The 16,720-nt window shown below is 33.6% G+C and overlaps 1 protein-coding gene across 5 annotated transcripts in view; it reads left to right on the top strand.

Annotated features, from left to right (window-relative positions):
- The window catches only part of RSRC1 (arginine and serine rich coiled-coil 1), a 463,041-nt gene that overhangs the window by 275,491 nt on the left and 170,830 nt on the right, over window positions 1-16,720 (top strand). For all 5 annotated transcript variants that reach the window (XM_049709748.1, XM_049709749.1, XM_049709746.1 and 2 more), the window contains one exon: window positions 308-359. In XM_049709748.1, the coding sequence (XP_049565705.1) occupies window positions 308-359 (52 nt within the window). The remainder of the gene's footprint in view (window positions 1-307; window positions 360-16,720) is intronic.

Genomic DNA, 16,720 nt, shown 5'->3' on the forward strand with positions numbered 1-16,720 from the left:
ATTATATGTATTTAGGCTGTTGCTGACTGGTACATGTTGGATAACAAATAAAAGCTATTCCAGTAAAAAAAAAAGAAAAAGGAAGAACTTCATTCTTGAATCATAATAATGAAAAGTGTGATTTGATTACTAGGGTGAGAGAGTAGATTGGTAGAGCTGCTGTGATGGAATTTTGTTAAGATGTGGGTGGATATTAATACTGATTATGACAAAGTTCTCTAAATTTTCTGATACTCAACGTAATAATGCATTAATTTAAAGCTCTGTTAAAACTACCTTGTAAGTGTCTTTTATGGTTGATTTTTAGCCACCAGCTGAACAGGCCAAAGCAAGACTACAACTGGTTCTTGAAGCTGCTGGTAAGTGTTAATAATTAACTTTATTTAAATGAAAATATGTGAAATAAATCCTAGCATGCTTACAGATGGGTCAAAGAGCAAAACACCTATTTTCATATAGCCTCACAAATTTGTGAGATCTTTGTATGGCCATATTTTACCTCAAATATTTATTGCTATAGTGTGATGTTAAAAGGTCATTCTTTACCTTCTTATTTATAAAACTGGCTTCGATTTTAGTTTTAATTTTGATGAAGTCCAGTTTATTGATTTTTGTCTTTTACGGACTGTGCTTTTAGTGGCATGTTTAAGAAGAATTTTATACTTCTACATTTTATATTTGAGGCTGTGATCATTTTGATTTAATATTTATATAAGGTGTGATTTTTAGATCAAGGTTTTGCTCTAAAGGAAATGAGATAAATGTTTAATAATTCTTCCAGTTACATTAGACTAACTCATTGGACTATTCGTCTGGATACCATCTAATCTTAAAAATCTGTATGTTTTAATATCTCAATTGTACAATAATTCTTTCTTTGATTTTAGATTATAATACCCAGATTCATGTACACATTAAATACTTTACTTTTTAAAAATATAAGAGATCCATGTTACCTTTTCCAAGTACTGATATTTTACTCTGAATCTTAATGTGGTTTTTAAAAATATATATTACAGTCAAATAATAAGTTATCAAGATCAAGCATGAGGTAGGGTTAGAATAATATTACCAAAGGAGTACATGTTTCTTAAAATTATTTACTTTTTAAGGATCTGTAAAGAGTTCATAATTTCCAACTGGAAAATGAGAATTCTATTTTGACATCAAAAGTAATTTCAGACTACCAAATGATAGTAGTTATATTTTAATATTCATTGCAAAAATACATGTATGCATATTAATTCAAGGATTTCTTGTATTAGCTCCTTTTATTCCTACCCAATGTGTCTACAGTCTAAAGATTGGGAACACCAGTATAAATGATATACTAGCTTCATAAATCACTAATTGAAGTAACTTACCATATAAAAATTAATATGTTGACTGTGAATCTCTGTACCACTTCATATTACTTTAAAAGTCACTTATCTTTATGTATTGATCTTACTCATTTTATCTTTAATTACATAGAAAACATGATGTACTAAAATTTTGCTTACTATTAGGTTTTTCAAATTTTGAGTCTCCAATAAATATACTATAGGATAAAGCTAGTTAATACGATTCTCTGTTATTTATATAATATATATTCATTCTTTAATGGCATTTTGCTTAGAAGAAATATTTCCAGGTTCATTACTTGAGTACTGACAAACTCTTGCTTTAAAGGAAAATATTTATGGTGCTTAGTCCAGAAAATATTTGTTTCTGTTAATGCAACTATAAAGAATTGTATTTCATAGTTTTATACAGTTTTCTTTACCTTAAAAAATTTTTTTTAACATCTTTATGGAGTATAATTGCTTTACAATGGTGTGTTAGTTTATGCTTTATAACAAAGTGAATCAGCTGTACATATACATATATCCCCATATCTCCGCCCTCTTGCGTCTCCCTCCCACCCTCCCTATCCCACCCCTCTAGGTGGTCACAAAAAGCGTATTATAAAACAGATCTGACAGTGCGGACCTCAGTGTATAACTTGCTTATATTGGTCCCAGCTGTCACTCCTCATTTTTTAATTTAACATTCTAAATTCTATTAAGGATAAATAGGGAGGTTCTGTGAATTTGACAAACATTCAAAATATTATGACAATTTTCAAATTAAAAAACTTAACATTGCCCCCCATAAGCAAAGGACAGACCTTAGCTAGATATAGGATTATTTATTTAATCATTTTCTTATTGAACATTTACATTGTCTCTAGCTTTTCCCTCTTACCCATAATACTGTTATGCACCTCCTGTTACAAATAGTGTTTTCCATAGTTTAGCTTATTTTCTTGGAATTGATTACTATAGAAATGAGTTTATGAGATTAGAGGGTGTTAATATGTAGAGTGGCTTTTTATACATTCTTGCTAAATTGTTTTACAAAAGGATTGTGTTGTAACCATTGTCACTGGTTAAGAAACCATTTTAACCAGATTTTGCTTTTTGATGCCATTTCTATGACTATTTTGCTTTATAACATGAAATAACATATTATACCCCTTTGAAAAACATATATTACTGTAATTAATGAGAACCTGTGGCCTTGGAGAGGAGAAGCACATAGATGAATATAGGGGAACGCTAAGCAAATATAGAACTTATTGTCAAGGTTCTGGATCTCTGTTTCAGTGATGAATCAAGGTATTCATTGTATTATTAAAAATAAACAAACAAGCAAAATAAAGTAGGGGGGAATAAGAACTTGAGCTCAGTCTGGTAAGGCTCATGGATAAAGTCTAGCCTGGTCCTAAGATTGAGGTGGCTGGATAGGAAGGCCTGGTAGTTCCCATTCTGTCTCGTTGGAGTTTACTTGAGTTCCCAGGGAAAACACCCTCAACTTTGGGGCCTTAAAATTGGGTACAGGGAAGAACTTAAGGCTGTATGCTAGATTCTTGAGCCAGGATTTATTTCAGCCTTATAGTTACCATAATCTGGTAGATAGGGTTCATATGTAGAAATCTTGCTGACTAGACTTAGTCTTTTACTCTAATTGTGGGTCCCAGAAGAAAGTTTTATATATTACCATTGCATTGTTATTGATTTATTAGTGAATGTTAATCATGGCCTTGGTTTGGAATTAAAATATATTTAATAACATTTGGCAATAATTACTAGCGGTATGATTTTGAAAGACATATGTATGAGTAAAATACATTAAGCAAAATGTAACCATGTACCTTGAATTTGAAGTCAGAGATTTTATTGTATTTGTTATGATCATATTTTGTATATACTAAACTGTTAACATTTTTATATTTTGCTATGCTAAATCTTCAGATTTAGATAGAATCTTTTTTCATGTTCATTGCCAAAATGCAATTGAAATGAAGTTTCATGTCTCTTGTTTAACTTTTAATTTGAAGGTGATGTGAAGTTAAGGTTATGTCTAAGATGTTTTGTTTTTTCCAAATGCTGGAGGACTCAAGCTTGTAAAACTATATAAATTTGTAAGACTGAATCTTTAAGTTATCAATATAACTTCAGATAATGATTTACTTTATGATATTGAGTAAATCCAATTAAAAATCCTCTTGGCCATGACTTCTTTCTTTTCATTTAAAAAATACTTTTACCATTCTCACATTCATTAAGATTCAAAACCTTGAAATGTTTATCTTTGACTTCTTTATAGGCAGTCATTCACCTAGAATTGAATGACTTATTTTGAAATATTTTTTATAGTTATCCCTCTATTATCTTTCCCACTGCCAACTCCTTAGTCTGGACACCAAACAGTCCACCCAAAGGTTAATCCATTACCTCCTCGTTGGTCTTTTGCTTCAATTCTGTCTCTTCTCCAGAGAGAGGGTGGTGAATAGTGGAAGGGTTCTAAACCTGCTTCCACTGCTCACTCATTCTGTGACCTTCAGTAGTGTGATGTTTATTGTTTAGCCAAAACGTTTTTGTTTTTTTAAATGGAATATGGCAGATGTGTATATTTTCTAGTTTACTGTAGTTCTTTACTTTTTAGAAGTAATTTATTGAGGTGAAATTCACGTAAGACAAAATAAAACATAACTGTTTAAAGTGACAGTTCAGTGGCATTAAATACATCCACAAAGCTATATAACCACCACCTCTATCTAGTTTAAAAACATTTCCAAAGTAAAACCTATTACCTATTAGGCAATTTCTCTCCCCTCACCTTACCCTCAGCTCCTGGCAACCGCAACCATCAACCTGCCCTCTATCTCTATGGATTTATCTATTCTGCATATTTCATGTAAATGGAATCATACAGTGTGTGACCTTGTGTGTCTAGCCTCTTGCATTTAGCATGTTTTGGAGGTATAGCCATGTTGTAGCCTGTGTCAGTATTTTATTCCTTTTTATGGCTGAATAATATTCCACATAATACATTCGTATTATGTATATAATATATACATAATATATTAATATATACATAATAATACATAATATATATACATAATAATACATAATATATATACACATTATGTATATATGTATATATATATTGTATATATACATTCAGCCATAAAACGTATTCTGTGGAATATAATAATATTCCACAGAATACATTTTATGGCTGAATGTATGTATATGTGTGTGTGTGTGTGTTTACACACATGCCATTTGTTTATCCATTCATCTATTGATGGAAATTTGGGGTTTTTTCCACCTTTTGGCTATTGTGAACAGTGTAGCTTTGAACATGCATATATATATGTACTTGTTTGAGTAACCATTTGTAACTTTGAGGGGTATACACCTAGGAGTATAATTATGGAGTCATTTGGTAAATTCTTGGTTTAACTTTTTGTAAAACCACCAGATTTTTCCACAGCAGCTGAACCATATTACATTCCCACCAGCAGTATAAAAAACCATATTACATTCCCCCCTATTGTCTCAACTAGACCATGTTGCATATTTAAGTTACCTGTTTGACAGTATCAATATTTAGGTTTTAAGGATTTCCCTACACCATTATTTCCTAGTCTGTAAGGGGAAAAGATGATGATTACCTTATAGGATTGTTGTGAAGATATATATTATAAGTGAAGTATCTAGCCCAGAGTCTGGCAGATGGTAGCCACCAGAAAATTTTTATTTCCATATTGCTTCTGGTGAGTACCGTTGCTAGATGATTCTTTCTCACCCACCACTTAGTCATGCTGCTCCTTTGCTCAAAATTATTCACTGGTTCTAGATTGCTTACAAGATCAATTTTATACTTCTGTGCTTAAGGTTCCAAGGTTCTGTATGGTGGATTCACAGACTTTTCTAACTTTTTTTCTTAGAATTCATTTTTATACTTCTTCTCATTATTCTTTGAGTTACTCATGTTCTTTTCTACCTGGGAATTTTTGCTTGTGATTATTTTCTCCTCTAGAAATATCTTTCTCCTTCCTCTTTCTCTCTCTAAACACTTCAATATGCATCTCAGATAACATTTCCACGTGATTTCTCTGACCATTACATCATGTAATCTTTCTGTTCTCCTTTGAATGCTTTTTCTTTTATTCTATGCACACCATTCATGTTGGTATTTACTCACATACTGCTGATATTAATATTTATTTCATGAGTGTTGGACCTATTTTCCCAATGAAATAATAAATGTCTGAAGGTCAGGAACCATATCTAAAACTTCTGGATCTTTCCCAGGAGTTTTAATAGTGCCTGTAGTGAGTGTCACTATGCCAAATAGAATTCTAGCTATTAATCTTTGGTGAGTAAGTCACTGTGAAATAATTGTTCTGGGTAACTGAAAATTAAGCCTTTGGATGCTGGTATGCTCATTTAAACCACTCTTTGGTGGATTTTAAAAAAATATATTGAAAAGTTCCCTGGCTTCAAAAGTAGAAGATACATGGCAGTAATCTAACTTTTTAATCTTAAACTTGAAGGTAGTACATGACAGAAGAGATAACAAAATGTGATTATCACACAGGAGGAAGAAGGAAGATAATGAGTTTACTTAAAGACTCGTCTCCATCATTTTTGATGTCACTGTTGTTTGACTTGTTAGCATCATTCCACACATTAGTTGATTTTCCACAAAAACACAATGTCATCTTATGCTCCATATGCTCATAGGTCTGAAGAAGAACTTAGAGGAGAGATTTTTCCAAAACATAAATATTTTTCATCACCGTGAAAAAATGACACTTCTCAGAACATAGTTTCAAGACATAATTTTCTCTAAAAATATTTTTAGAGAAATCTAAAAATATTCCTTAATATTTTATCTCCTTAATATTTTACTTTTAATAGAATTATTGACACCTGCAACCTTTAAAATTATATCTCTAATGTTATAAGAGACATAGAAGTTTATTTAATGCATGTATGGTAAATCCCCTTTATCATAAAATTTCTGTGTAATATTTCATTTTCTAAATAATATCTACAGCACTTTTTATTGTGCTTTACAGTTTTCAAAGCATTTTCATAAATCTTTTATCATTTGACTCACATCACTTCATGGAGAGCTAATTAACTCCATTTTACAAATATCCCCAAAGCTTAAATGACTTGTAAAAGATCACATACCTAGTAAGTGGGAAAACCAGGACTCAAATCCAATGATTTCTGACTCCTGAGCTATTTCTATCCATAGGTTAAATCCCTGAGTTACGTTCAGCAGAAAGAAGGGTGATAGAAAACATTACCAAATACATATCTTGTTTTGTTAGGCATAATGCTACAATTACCTTATAATAAAATAATTTCTATCCTCAAGCAAGCCTTTGATTCTGAAACGAGTTGTTTTTAATTGATAATACAAAAGGATTAAAGTTTTATTCAGAATACAAATTCTTTTCCTTAACTATTAGGGTGATCATAGTAGCTATATTTCTGAGAACTTTGAAAAATCTAGGGTAATGTTCTGTGATTACCAGTGTTTTCTTCTTCACCCCAACTATGGACATGCCTTTCAGTGACCCTTGCTGGGATAGAAGCTAATTAAGTATTGTAAAACACAGAAGAGTTACACACGTAAGAACACTATATCAAGGAAAGAAGCTGTTTTTGGAAATAAGCCATAAGTGCCTCACTCCATCCCAGTTATTCTGCAGCATGTTAAACTTGGATTTTCTTCTCTTAGTTACCCATTAAGTACCTGGAAGCCAAGTCCTAAACCTTTCTCTTCATAGCCATCTAATCTTGTAAGTCCCAGTACTTCTCTGAAGTCCAGTCTGGCTTTAAATATTTGTAGTTCTGAGAATTACAAATGAAATTGCCATGTTAATGTTGTACTGTTTCTGGGGAGCATAGAAAGCCATTCTGCAACCCTGATTTAAAGTCGACAGAGGTTTTGCTCCATAGGCTTCTGACCACTGATCTCTGGCTCCAAGAAATAGGTTGATTTATTGTGAGAGAGGCTTTCATGTAGGGCAAACCTAAAAAAAAAGAGCAAGTGATTAAAAAGTTAACTTCTATTTCATATAAATAAATAGTTTTCAGACTTCTTTTTTCCCCATGTAGGCTTCTGCTTGGTTGCGTGTTGGTTAGTCTAGATTCATATCCGGCTTCGTTCACTAACTAACTTTGTGAGCTTGAGCAGATCACTTCCCCTTTGCTCTTCTTTAGTTTCCTCATCTATAAAATTGAGATACTAATACTACATACTAATGGGGTTGTTATGGACTTTAAGTGCATTAACATTTGTAAAACACTTAGAATAGTACCTGGTACATAGTAAGCATTCAATAAATGTTTGCAATTAGTATGAAAAGCAATAGAGTATGGTGGTCAAGTTCTGAAATCAGACGGCCTGGGTGCTATTCCCAGATCCATTATTTACTGACAAAACCATGGGAAAATTGTTAAACCTTGTTCAACCTCAGTTTTTTCATGTATGAAATGGGAATGAGAATATATACCTTTAGAGTTTTAATGAAAACTAAATAAATTAACATAATAAAGTTTTTAGAACAGCACCTAACATATAACTGAGCGTTCTATAAACATTAGCCAGGAGGAGTAGAAGTAGTTTTTTATGGCATCACCAGAGTGGCTTTGTGAGGTAATTAAAGAAGAGATATTGGGTCAAACATCCTCCTCTTACCACCATACATATACAGTTAAAAGAAGTTATCAAGAATTAAGAATTCTTGTGCTTTTTAAAAGAAACAAATGTATATAATCAAATAGTTTCATTGACTTGGGCATTGGTTAAAACCTTTTTTTCATCAAATGTGGTTTCTGCAAAACCACATTTCTTCAGAAATTCTACATAAAATTTAATACCTTTAATGCAAAATCAAATTGATAATGTTAATTTAACTCCCAATTTCCAATAATGAGCATGATTTTGCACTTCGTGTTAATCCAAAAAGATATACTAGTGCTTCCTAAAGAGAACTATTAAGTAAATTACTTTTAGAAAATATAAGTTATTTGTTTTAGCATCAGTTACACATTTATATTTGAATGACTATTATTTATCCCCAATAATATTTAGTAAGAAGAAAGCTATCAGTTAGAGTCTAACAATATCACAGCAACTTGCCATGTTTGAGCAGATGTTAAGCAGACAGTAGTTGAATGTTAATTTTGAGAGGGTGGTATGTTTAAGCCTAGCTGAAGTATGTTGCATGTGGGCTTTCTAGACTTGAGTACAATGCTGGCTCTCTGGGGAGAATTTTAAAGCTAAACCTCTTTCTTTTGGGTCCTCTATATGGACTCTCTCAAGTCAGTATAAAGCAGATCATCCCTAGGCTAAAGCCCTTCAGCTTTTGTTATTGGGCTCTGTAGACCTGTAATTAGGCCTCCTGGCAGGCCTTGCAGGCCAGTTAATGGTCATATGGAGTTTCTGTGAGGCAGACTGGCTTTGTATAAATCCTGGGTAGGAATATGTTTATGGGTCACTTCCTACCAGGACCATGCTTTGTCCTTATGCCCTGCGGGCTGACAGGGAGCAGGTTCCCTTGACCATGGACTGTTCAGTTTGCAACTCAAAATCTACTCCGCTAATCCCCAGTGTAAACAGAGGATTTAGAAGGGCTTCTGTCACTTACAGTTGCCAATTCACTTGGGTGTCTGTGAATTTATTTTTCCCCAGAATTCATTATTGAAAGACTGACAAATGTATAAGATTTGGATGTTTGGTTTATCAAGTATGCAGTTTCTTTTTCAGTGGTTTTATAATCATTGTAAATAATTTATCTAACACAGAATTATGTAATGAAGTTTTTTTAAATTAAGTACCCTTTAATATTTAAGCCATTAAAGAATTTGGAATAACAGCCACCCTTTTCCTATAAGGGAAATTATAGGTCTGTTTTTATGATAAGAGTAAATAACATTATGTACAGAAATTTACCAAAAAGTGATTAATACAGATTTCAGATAAGTCAAAGAAACAATTAATTCAAAACTCTTCTATACTATACATTTTATGTTAAATAAAAATTCCATTTTATTTCCATTTAAGTTCCATGTGTAACAGAGCTTTTGAAAGGAGGAATATCAGATCAGTATATAAAATGCTCAATAAGTATGCATTTCATGAAGTATTTAAAATAATAAGAGTACTATTTATTGAGCATCTACTATGTGGCAAGCATGTTTATACATTTTCACATATTATAAATATTTTTAATGTATGATCCATGTTTCCTAGCCAAGCAAAATGTTTGGATTTTAAGAAAGTCATAATTGAGATTTCTTTTGTTTTTCCACTTTACTTATTTCTTTTTTTTTTTTTTTCTGTTTGCTTGGATTATGTGAAGATTTGATTCTAAATTGTGTAAGTTCTGAGTGTGATCTGAAAAGAACTGTCACCTGTCTTCCTGTGAGCCAATTTTTCTTTTAGGGGGAAATCAAATGATGAATACTTTCCCAGGTCTCATCTAGTAAATCAGTGCTCAGTATTTTGCATTTTGTGATGTAAAAATGGTTCATGACAGATGTGGCTGAAAAGACCACATACGTAGACTGTATGATTTTAGTCTGGTGGAACTAATAGGATCACTCATTACATTTTAGACCCTGGGGTTTCTTTTTTCTTTCATTAAAAAAACAACAACAACAAAAAAAAAACCCTGCTTAAATAGAGTGGTCCTTTTTGTGTGTGAGTACAGCATATTCCCTTAAATTTACAAAGAGTTGATGGTAACAAATCAACAAATAACTCTCTCTTCCAAAAAATTCTTTTAATAATCTTTATTTAATGTTAACTTATTTTTAATTGTCCTATCATCCCATAAAAATTAAGATTTTGTTCTATTTTTATAAAGGATTTCTTTGAATTTTATATAGCAAAACTAAAAAATGCATTCCTTAGAGAATCCAAGACCTGTGAATTAAACAGTCATATATTAGAAATAAATTTTGCAAATATTGAAATAATTAATGACAACAAAAAGACATTATACGGTAGGAATTCTTGGTGTTGACTTACAACTGGGAGAATCATAGCATAGTCTGCTTTTCTTTTTATTGTACACAGTATATTTACTGAAGTAGAAACATATTTGTGATCTATTTTGGAATTCAAAAAATGGTGGCTCCTGAACAATGTAAAGGATCTGATCTTATTTTAAGTTTGACCAAAAGTTCATGTTTACATTGAAAAATACCCTGTGTGATTTATATCAAAATGCTAATAGCAGTTATTGTTTCTGCGTGGTGAGATTTCAGTTTTTTTAAAAAAAATTTTGGCTTGTCTTCATTTTCCAATCGTTTTGAAGTTATGAAGAGAACCTAAAGAGATATAGAAAAGGTTTAATTTAAACACGATAAAATTCCCCACCAATTAGTATGAAATTTGATAAGTTGTGACAAATGTATACAGTTGTGTAACTACCACCAAAAATTTTGATAAAGGACATTTATATTTCTCCAAAAAGTTCCTTTTACTCCTTTGAAGTCAGTTCTCTCCTCTTGGACCTTAGCAACCACTAATCTGCTTTATGTCACTATGGTTTTGTTGTTTTCGAAATGCCATATAAATGGAATCATACGGTGTGTGACTTTTATGTCAGTAGTCTTTCACTCGGCATAATGCTTTTTAGATTTGTACACATTGTTGTGAGCATCAGTTCTTTTTACTGCTGAGTAGTATTCCACTGTATGTCTATACCAGTTTGTTTATTCGTTCAACACTTGGTGGACAGGTGGGTTGTTTCCAGTTTATGGTTTTTGTGAGTAAAACTCATATGAACATTTGAGTACAAGTTTGTGTGAACACATAGTTTCATTTCTCTTGAGTAAATACTTAGGAATAGGATTCCTTGGTTATATAGTAAGTATAGGCTTAACTTTAATTCCAAATGGTTTTCCAAAGTGCTGTACCATTCTGTTTCCACAGCAAATTATGGAAGTCTCATTTGTTCCCCATCCTTGACATCGCTTTGATTTTGTTGGATTTTTTCTAATTGCAGCCATTCTGTTAAATGTGTTGTGTTTCATTCGACTTTAATGTGCATTCCTGTGATGACTAAAGAGGTTGGGCATCTTTCACGAAGTCGTTTGTCACCTGTATACTTTTGTGAAGTATCTGCTCATATCTGTTCCCCATTTTTAAAAGGAATTGTTTGTATTATTGACTTGTAGAGTTATTTATATATTCTGAATACAAGTCAGATGTATAGTTTTTTTTTTTTTTTTAACATCTTTATTGGGGTATAATTGCTTTACAATGGTGTGTTAGTTTCTGCTTTATAACAAAGTGAATCAGTCATACATAAGCATATGTTCCCATATGTCTTCCCTGTTGCGTCTCCCTCCCTCCCACCCTCCCTATCCCACCCCTCCAGGCTGTCACAAAGCACCGAGCCAATATCCCTGTGCCATGCGGCTGCTTCCCACTAGCTATCTACCTTACTGCGTTTGTTAGTGTGTATATGCCCATGACTCTCTCTCGCCCTGTCACAGCTCACCCTTCCCCCTCCCCATAACCTCAAGTCCGTTCTCTAAGAGGTCTGCGTCTTTATTCCTGCTTTACCCCTAGGTTCTTCATGACATTTTTTTCTTAAATTCCATATATATGTGTTAGCATACGGTATTTGCCTTTTTCTTTCTGACTTACTTCACTCTGTATGACAGACTCTAGGTCTATCCACCTCATTACAAATAGCTCAATTTCGTTTCTTTTTATGGCTGAGTAATATTCCATTGTATATATGTGCCACATCTTCTTTATCCATTCATCCGATGACGGGCACTTAGGTTGTTTCCATCTCCGGGCTATTGTAAATAGAGCTGCAATGAACATTTTGGTACATGACTCTTTGAATTTTGGTTTTCTCAGGGTATATGCCCAGTAGTGGGATTGCTGGGTCATATGGTAGTTCTATTTGTAGTTTTTTAAGGAACCTCCATACTGTTCTCCATAGTGGCTGAACCAATTCACATTCCCACCAGCAGTGCAAGAGTGTTCCCTTTTCTCCACACCCTCTCCAGCATTTATTGTTTCTAGATTTTTTGATGATGGCCATTCTGACTGGTGTGAGATGATATCTCATTGTAGTTTTGATTTGCATTTCTCTAATGATTAATGATGTTGAGCATTCTTTCATGTGTTTGTTGGCAGTCTGTATATCTTCTTTGGAGACATGTCTATTTAGGTCTTCTGCCCATTTTTGGATTGGGTTGTTTGTTTTCTTGTTATTGAGCTGCATGAGCTGCTTGTAAATTTTGGAGATTAATCCTTTGTCGGTTGCTTCATTTGCAAATATTTTCTCCCATTCTGAGGGTTGTCTTTTGGTCTTGTTTATGGTTTCCTTTGCTGTGCAAAAGCTTTGAAGTTTCATTAGGTCCCATTTGTTTATTTTTGTTTTTATTTCCATTACTCTAGGAGGTGGGTCAGAAAGGATCTTGCTTTGATTTATGTCATAGAGTGTTCTGCCTATGTTTTCCTCTAAGAGTTTGATAGTTTCTGGCCTTACATTTAGGTCTTTAATCCATTTTGAGCTTATTTTTGTGTATGGTGTTAGGGAGTGATCTAATCTCATACTTTTACATGTACCTGTCCAGTTTTCCCAGCACCACTTATTGAAGAGGCTGTCCTTTCTCCATTGTACATTACTGCCACCTTTATCAAAGATAAGGTGTCCATATGTGCATGGGTTTATCTCTGGGCTTTCTATCCTGTTCCATTGATCTATCTGTCTGTTTTTGTGCCAGTACCATACCGTCTTGATGACTGTAGCTTTGTAGTATAGTCTGAAGTCAGGGAGCCTGATTCCTCCAGTTCCTTCTTTCGTTCTCAAGATTGCTTTGGCTATTCGGGGTCTTTTGTGTTTCCATACAAATTGTGAAATTTTTTGTTCTAGTTCTGTGAAAAATGCCAGTGGTAGTTTGATAGGGATTGCATTAAATCTATAGATTGCTTTGGGTAGTAGAGTCATTTTCACAATGTTGATTCTTCCAATCCAAGAACATGGTATATCTCTCCATCTATTTATATCATCTTTAATTTCTTTCATCAGTGTCATAATTTTCTGCATACAGGTCTTTTGTCTCCTTAGGTAGGTTTATTCCTAGATATTTTATTCTTTTTGTTGCAATGGTAAATGGGAGTGTTTTCTTGATTTCACTTTCCGATTTTTCATCATTAGTGTATAGGAATGCCAGAGATTTCTGTGCATTAATTTTGTATCCTGCCACTTTACCAAATTCATTGATTAGCTCTAGTAGTTTTCTGGTAGCATCTTTAGGGTTCTCTATGTATAGGATCATGTCATCTGCAAACAGTGACAGCTTTACTTCTTCTTTTCCAATTTGGATTCCTTTTATTTCCTTTTCTTCTCTGATTGCTGTGGCTAAAACTTCCAAAACAATGTTGAATAATAGTGGTGAGAGTGGGCAACCTTGTCTTGTTCCTGATCTTAGTGGAAATGCTTTCAGTTTTTCACCATTGAGGATGATGTTTGCTGTGGGCTTGTCATATATGGCCTTTATTATGTTGAGGAAAGTTCCCTCTATGCCTACTTTCTGCAGGGTTTTTATCATAAATGGGTGTTGAATTTTGTCAAAAGCTTTCTCTGCATCTATTGAGATGATCATATGGTTTTTCTCCTTCAATTTGTTAATATGGTTTATCACATTGATAGATTTGCATATATTGAAGAATCCTTGCATTCCTGGAATAAACCCCACTTGATCATGGTGTATGATTCTTTTAATGTGCTGTTGGATTCTGTTTGCTAGTATTTTGTTGAGGATTTTTGCATCTATGTTCATCAGTGATATTGGCCTGTAGTTTTCTTTCTTTGTGACATCCTTGTCTGGTTTTGGTATCAAGGTGATGGTGGCCTCGTAGAAGGAGTTAGGGAGTGGTCCTCCCTCTGCTATATTTTGGAAGAGTTTGAGGATAGGTGTTAGCTCTTCTCTAAATGTTTGATAGAATTCGCCTGTGAAGCCATCTGGTCCTGGGCTTTTGTTTGTTGGAAGATTTTTAATCACAGTTTCAATTTCAGTGCTTGTGATTGGTCTGTTCATATTTTCTATTTCTTCCTGATTCAGTCTTGGCAGGTTGTGCATGTCTAAGAATTTGTCCATTTCTTCCAGATTGTCCATTTTATTGGCATAGAGTTGCTTGTAGTAATCTCTCATGATCTCTTTTATCTCTGCAGTGTCAGTTGTTACCTCTCCTTTTTCATTTCTAATTCTATTGATTTGAGTCTTCTCCCTTTTTTTCTTGATGAGTCTGGCTAGTGGTTTATCTATTTTGTTTATCTTCTCAAAGAACCAGCTTTTAGTTTTATTGATCTTTGCTATTGTTTCCTTCATTTCTTTTTCATTTATTTCTGATCTGATTTTTATGATTTCTTTCCTTCTGCTAGCTTTGGGGTTTTTTTGTTCTTCTTTCTCTAATTGCTTGAGGTGCAAGGTTAGGTTGTTTATTTGAGATGTTTCCTGCTTCTTAAGGTGGGCTTGTATTGCTATAAACTTCCCCCTTAGAACTGCTTTTGCTGCATCCCACAGGTTTTGGGTCGTTGTGTCTCCATTGTCATTTGTTTCTAGGTATTTTTTGATTTCCTCTTTGATTTCTTCAGTGATCTCTTCATTATTAAGTAGTGTATTGTTTAGCCTCCATGTGTTTGTATTTTTTACAGATCTTTTCCTGTAATTGATATCTAGTCTCATGGCGTTGTGGTCAGAAAAGATACTTGATACAATTTCAATTTTCTTAAATTTACCAAGGCTTGATTTGTGACCTAAGATATGATCTATCCTGGAGAATGTTCCATGAGCACTTGAGAAACATGTGTATTCTGTTGTTTTTGGATGGAGTGTCCTATAAATATCAATTAAGTCCATCTTGTTTAATGTATCATTTAAAGCTTGTGTTTCCTTATTTATTTTCATTTTGGATGATCTGTCCATGGGTGAAAGTGGGGTGTTTAAGTCCCCTACTATGAATGTGTTACTGTCGATTTCCCCTTTTATGGCTGTTAGTATTTGCCTAATGTATTGAGGTGCTCCTATGTTGGGTGCATAAATATTTACAATTGTTATATCTTCTTCTTGGATCGATCCCTTGATCATTATGTAGTGTCCTTCTTTGTCTCTTTTAATAGTCCTTATTTTAAAGTCTATTTTGTCTGATATGAGAATTGCTACTCCAGCTTTCTTTTGGCTTCCATTTGCATGGAATATCTTTTTCCATCCCCTTACTTTCAGTCTGTATGTGTCTCTAGGTCTGAAGTGGGTCTCTTGTAGACAGCATATATAAGGGTCTTGTTTTTGTATCCATTCAGCTAATCTGTGTCTTTTGGTGGGAGCATTTAGTCCATTTACATTTAAGGTAATTATCGATATGTATGTTCCTATTCCCATTTTCTAAATTGCTTTGGGTTCGTTATTATAGGTCTTTTCCTTCTCTTGTGTTTCTTGCCTAGAGAAGATCCTTTAGCATTTGTTGTAAAGCTGGTTTGGTGGTGCTGAACTCTCTCAGCTTTTGCTTGTCTGTAAAGGTTTTAATTCCTCCATCAAATCTGAATGAGATCCTTGCTGGGTAGAGTAGTCTTGGCTTCATGTTTTTCTCCTTCATCACTTTCAGTATGTCCTGCCACTCCCTTCTGGCTTGTAGGGTTTCTGCTGAGAGATCAGCTGTTAACCTTATGGGGATTCCCTTATGTGTTATTTGTTGTTTTTCCCTTGCTGCTTTTAATATGCTTTCTTTGTATTTAATTTTTGACAGTTTGATTAATATGTGTCTTGGCGTATTTCTCCTTGTATTTATCTTGTATGGGACTCTCTGTGCTTCCTGGACTTGATTAACTATTTCCTTTCCCATATTAGGGAAGTTTTCAACTATAATCTCTTCAAATATTTTCTCAGTCCCTTTCTTTTTCTCTTCTTCTTCTGGAACCCCTATAATTCGAATGTTGGTGCGTTTAATGTTGTCCCAGAGGTCTCTGAGACTGTCCTCAGTTCTTTTCATTCTTTTTTCTTTATTCTGCTCTGCAGTAGTTATTTCCACTATTTTATCTTCCAGGTCACTTATCCGTTCTTCTGCCTCAGTTATTCTGCTATTTATCCCATCTAGAGTACTTTTAATTTCATTTATTGTGTTGTTCATCGTTGCTTGTTTCATCTTTAGTTCTTCTAGGTCCTTGTTAACTGATTCTTGCATTTTGTCCAATCTATTGTCCATTCTATCTCCAAGATTTCGGATCAACCTTACTATCATTATTCTGAATTCTCTTTCAGGTAGACTGCCTATTTCCTCTTCATTTGTTAGGTCTGGTGCATTTTTATCTTGCTCCTTTATCTGCTGTGTGTTTTTCTGTCTTCTCATT

The sequence above is a fragment of the Orcinus orca genome, chromosome 5 (assembly GCF_937001465.1).
Source record: "Orcinus orca chromosome 5, mOrcOrc1.1, whole genome shotgun sequence".
NCBI lineage: Eukaryota > Metazoa > Chordata > Mammalia > Artiodactyla > Delphinidae > Orcinus > Orcinus orca.